The 5,722-nt window shown below is 36.2% G+C and overlaps 1 protein-coding gene across 1 annotated transcript; it reads right to left on the reverse strand.

The window, feature by feature from the left end:
* Nucleotides 1–628: 628 nt before the first annotated feature.
* LOC110925783 ((E)-beta-farnesene synthase) lies at nucleotides 629–3,533 on the reverse strand. Its single transcript, XM_022169621.2, has 8 exons — nucleotides 3,361–3,533; nucleotides 2,985–3,276; nucleotides 2,452–2,830; nucleotides 2,155–2,373; nucleotides 1,898–2,036; nucleotides 1,570–1,818; nucleotides 1,176–1,489; nucleotides 629–933 (listed from the first exon to the last, which is right to left on the reverse strand). The coding sequence occupies exons 1-7, from the start codon at nucleotides 3,511–3,513 to the stop codon at nucleotides 1,196–1,198; spliced, it is 1,725 nt and encodes a 574-aa protein (XP_022025313.1). The 5' UTR covers nucleotides 3,514–3,533; the 3' UTR covers nucleotides 629–933; nucleotides 1,176–1,195.
* Nucleotides 3,534–5,722: the final 2,189 nt, after the last annotated feature.

The following is a 5,722-nucleotide window of genomic DNA, read 5'->3' on the forward strand; positions in this document are numbered from 1 at the left end:
GATTACCAATGCTCACAAATATGTTTAAACACAATAAAATCATTCACTTACAAGAATCCCCCATCCAGAGGAAACCATAAAAAAGACTAACTGCTCATTGTGGTTGATTGATTTTCACAGGCTTGATACACGGTTGAACCCATCTTTGATCTTGTTAATATGGTGAGAATAATGATATTTATGATGATTCAACGGGAAGAGATGATAAAATTCTGATCTTGTGACTCCACTCTCGTTCCCCTACGGTTGCGTATCTCCCTTAAAATGATATTGTAAAAAAAATATTCCTCAAATAAAAAAAAATCTTTCTTTTTTTATTTCCCTATGTCCATGTGATGATGATTAATATTGGGCCTCCAATGTTTTCGTCCCACTCAACCGTCTTTCTCTTTAATTTCACATGGATGATTTTTAAATAACAACGATAATGTTGCTTCTTTTAATTCACCCAAAAGTCTCCTATTTGTTGCATGATGATGATGATGATGATTTGACTTTTGAACACCCCCCCCCCCCCCCCAATAATGTCTTGTCGTCTGCGCATGTCTTAGGTTTTTTTATTCCTTTTAAATGTCATCCACAAGTTAACATGTAGCGCCCCCCCCCCCCCCCCCCCCCCATCTCTTTCTGTCGTAGGCTACGGTTTCGGACCGAAGCTTACGATTCAAACCTGCTGTGAATGCATGTATTTCCCACTGTAACTTATGCTTTGAACCCCTATGCTATGTTTTTAATTACGCTGGAACTCATTTGGCTGAATATGAACTTCCATTTAATTACCAATCAATCCCTGGACTTCATTCTTGTGCATCTCTTGTATATTCAATCAACCTTATCGATCCGAACAAGTCCCGAATAACGCCTATGTTTATCATCCACGGGTGTTCCGCATCATCTTTAAACTCTCCAACTTTACCGAATTAGACGGTTAACCTGTAAAACCACAAGAACTCGTAGTTAATATTGGTCCAAAAAATCATTCGAATTGATTTGAAACTGGATCAAACGAAAGAATTATATCATAATTCGCGTTTCCAATTAAGATAATCATATGATTTTACAACACAAATGCAATGCAGATTTTATGTATTCACACTCATGGAATACAGATAAGAAGCATACGTAATTAAAGATGCATGAAACATAAATTATAATTTAAAAACACAAACAAATACCAAGCAGTTAATCTTGAATCTTAAATAACTGCAGGCTGAACCAAGAGCGATTCAATGTGACTTATCATTTCTTTCCCACTATGAGTGAAGCCATCGTTGTGTTTATAAAGGACATCACACACACGCGCAAGGTTGATTACAGGCATAAGTAGTGGAAATGGGATTTGTGTAGGCCTGAGTGATTCTCGATTTATAACTTTCCATTTATCTTCAACCTTTTTCAAGATAAATTCACATGCTTCCTTCTCAGTTGCACCAGTTTCCGTTTGGTAGCATTCTATGCTTGATGCACAATGACCTCTTTCTTGTTCCTCCTGAAAGCAATATATCTCTCAAAATATTATTACTAATTAGTATATAGTATCACTTACTTGATTAATCATGTATGTAGTACCTTGTGGGTGACAATATCATTCATAAATCTACAAATCAAAGCTGAGGCCTTAACAATAGGTGGATATGTGGCTACCCATTTAAAGGTATCCTCAGTGATCATATCATTCATACCAACATAAGATCTCGCTATTACGAAGCCGTAGGTACTAGTCACCATTGAAACAAACATGTACTCTTCAAGAGTTGGCATATACTTCTCTTTTAACCATTTGGCTTCCACTAAGAAGTTTCGTGTCAACTCTTTTGCCTGTTTCCCAACCATCGTATATATTATTTGTTAATTATATATATGCAAGACTAACATTTATAAATTAGTTATAATATACCATCTCCTTCACATAGTGGATCTGGTATGCTTTTCCTTCCTTTTTAAGTGATTCCTCCATTTCTTGGTGAAGATTCAAAAGTTGTTGATATATTTGTTTCATATACTCCGGAAGCATATCCAAGCAGCTTATTGACCATCTAGACAATATACAAATTACAATAAGTGATTATTTGCACTAAGTAATTAATTAAAATTACAAGGCAAACAAAATATGTCTTAGTATTAAAGAAGGTAGGATTATGTACAATTGGGTACCTTTGAACAGCGTCAGTAAATATCTTGAGTTCCTCGTGAGTACCATAATTATCAAATGTGTCATCTAATACAACCAACCAGATGCAAGTTTTGAGCAGGAACATTCTAGTATGAGAATGTCGAGGCTCGAAATAGATTCCCAGTATCCAAAAATAGACTTCTACCAATCTGTCTCGAACATAAGGTATTTTGTTTTTTAGGTCCAAGTCCTTCCACCATCTGACACATATGATCAATGAGAAATCAACAAAATAGTAAAACACATATAGATTAATCCTATGTTTTCATGCTACGTACTTGCAAATTTCGCTAAGTTCCTTCCTGTGCATTGATTGAACCACATTAAAATCAGACTTTGCAAACTTCAGTAAGACCTCATTGTGGGAAGCTTCTTGTCGATAAATAGATATGTAACGCACGGCTTCTAGCCGTGGCAACCTTTTTCTGAGTGGCTGCTTTAGTGCTTGTTGTATTTTGATTCTTAATAAAGGGTCACAGAAAGGATCCATTGCTATGATAGCAAGGTGAGTTTTCGTGAACTCGAGGGCATCATCTAAAAGTTCTTCACCTTCCACCCTCATATAGGATGCTTCATATAAACCAAGCATCCCTTCAGCATCATCACATAAGGATTCATTAAAATTTCCTTTATTATCTATATGGTTTTTGAATATTCCTGTAACATGTAATTTAGCACTCATCTTAGCGCTAGATAGTAACGTTATCGGTTTGATCATTATATTCTAATAGCTATATTAAAGAGTGCATGAGATATCATATCCAAGTATGGCTGTGAAGTACTTATATGTTCTAAAGGTGTAATGAACTACCTGATGAAATGTTGAAGCCTTGTTGTCGAAGGAGTCGAAACCAAAGAGAAATATTTTGCAGGTTGTTATCATCACTCCATTTTTCACCGTATATAACATAGATATGTTGCAAGGCTTCCTCGATCTCCTCTTCGAAATGATAAGATATTCCAAGACGTTGGAGTACGTCAATAAGTTGTATCAACTTCCTATGTTGCATTGATTCATTAGAAGAAGCTTTGATCATTAGCTCCTTTCTTACTTCTTCTTTGAGCTCTTCAACTACTTGTTTCTCCATAACTAGATCTTCTGGCTACATGTACAAAAAAAACTAATTATGAAGATGATTTTCTCATTATAAATGGACAATTAAGCAATCAAGTAGTGATTAGAAAACCTCATCATGTGTAAGAAATTGATCACCCCATATGCTAGGATTGGCATTCACAGTGTTGCGAATAGCATCCTGCTTCGTGCAACTAATATCATCAACAACCGGTGGTAAGAGAGATGAAGAAAGGGAAGCACTAGAAGCTGGAAAGGTTGACATCTTAGAATCTTCTAAGGGTGACAGGCTCTTAGGCTTTGAAGTTTTGAAATCAAGTGAAGCACGTATATAGCAAGCTGATGGTGTGCATTCCAAAAGGAATATAGGAAATGCAAGTTGTTGGTGTGCATGCAAACAGAAAAAAAAGTCAGATATACACACCATTAATATTTATTTAATATTTAGCAAGAGCTTAAACAAGCTCATTTGAGGTCGAGCTTGGTTCATGTACTCTTTTCGAACTCAAAAAATTTGCCCTTATGCCTTAATGATAAACAAAAAAATTGATTCGTAATTGACACTACTAGAAAACTACATTTTTTTCCTACAAATTTCCCATAACTTATTTTTTGGTACAATTTTCCTACAGTTTTCCGACAAAAAAGAAAAACAAAAAAACCCAAAACTCTTCCACAATTTGTCTAAAACAGTTTTTAGAATTTGTAGGAAGTTTGTAGAAAACAGTTTTTTTAATTATTTTTTTTCTTAAATTATTATTATTATTATTATTATTATTATTATTATTATTATTATTATTATTATTAAAAATGACTAAAATAAAATATTAATAAAATATGTTAAAAGTGGGATTTGTGACAAATTTGTCAAAAAAATGGTGGAAAAGGCTTTAAAAAAAATTGTCGGAATTTTGTGGAAAATCTTGCGATGGATTTTATTTGTCGGAAAGTTGTAGCAAATTTTGTGGTAGTTTTGTCGCAATCATACTTTCCAACAAGTATTTTTCACACGAACCTGTTTTGTTGCAAATATGTAGCTAAGGCCAATTTTCCACAGATTTGCTACAAATATGCTTGTCGTAAATCTAGCTGTTTTCTAGTAGTGTGAGTCTATATTTAGATCGTTGAAGAAACACTGACCTGAACAGTAGGCTCCGACTAGGACTTCAACTCTTGGCGATCCGAACCATTTACTGCAAAATAGAACACCGTTAGGATTCGTTACAGGAATGGGGTTATTCCTGTAACCGCCCTCCGGCGTGAGAATAAGTCTCGGTTTGTGAGTAAGAAAATATGTGTAGAGAGAGAGAATAAACGTGAGCAGAAGATGCATACCTTTGATGTTTACCTCTATTTATAGTTTACCATTAGTGTTTCCCCTAACTTAGGATGCGCTCCGATAAGTTAGGGATTTGCATGATCTTCCCAAAAGATTGGGGATTCGGTTACGTAGTTTATCCATGTAGAATAGAAGATTCTAGAATAAATATGTGCAATTATATATTTATAATAAAATAATAGGTAATGACCGAGTCGGGTTAGCCGTTCCGGGTCATACCTCGTCATGTCCCCCCAGTCCGAAGTTATGAAATGAAATTCATGAGATCGGACTAAAAAATGAAAAATGAAAAAGTCAAAATACCCCCTTTGAGTGCAAATTTCTCGTTGGGAGTACCGCTACCTAATTTGAAAAATGGCGGCGATGTAAAAGGGTGTGACAGTTAAGTCATCATTAGGATGACAGTTGTACATGCCCTGTATTGAAACACGTTCCCATCCGTTTGCCTTTTTGATTTCGAAAGGTTGTTACCCCTTTCCTATAAATAGGTTCCCCGTTTAGTGTTTTCCCATTTCGTTCTTTGCTCTTAACTTCTTCAATTTCTTGATTGCATAAAAATGGCTTCCAAAACCGGCGAATCTTCCTCGGCCCAAACAAGTTCCATTGCACTGTATTGCAAATGGGGAACTATATCATTCAACAATCTAGTACAAGAGTACGATAGCAAACCGGAATGGAATCCGGTGTTACCATCGAAGCAAGATACAACATTTCCGCTGAAACAGGGTAAAATTACTCTGTTTAGTGACTTCTTCAAGTTCTGCAACTTTCGGTTGCCCATCACCAAGTTTTGTAAGTCCGTTCTTGACGAATATCCCATTCACATCTTTCAACTGCATCCTTTAGGGTTAGTTAAACTTCGTCACTTTGAGTTTGCTTGCATAGCCCTAGGACATATCCCTGAAATCACAGTGTTTAGGGCTTTTTTCGTTCTGGTGTGGAAATCCCCCTTTTTTACCTTTGATCGGCGAGACATTGGTGTGTCTTGCCTGAGGGACATCCCTGCCATTTCTAGGGATAAGGACTGGAAGAAGAAGTTTATCTATATTGATGCCAGTGTTATCCCCGGGGAGATGCAGTGGAGCGGAATGGGGGCCAAGGAGAAATTCAAGGATGACGGTCCCATTGCTGATGC

Source organism: Helianthus annuus, chromosome 17 (genome assembly GCF_002127325.2).
Source record: "Helianthus annuus cultivar XRQ/B chromosome 17, HanXRQr2.0-SUNRISE, whole genome shotgun sequence".
Taxonomy (NCBI): domain Eukaryota; kingdom Viridiplantae; phylum Streptophyta; class Magnoliopsida; order Asterales; family Asteraceae; genus Helianthus; species Helianthus annuus.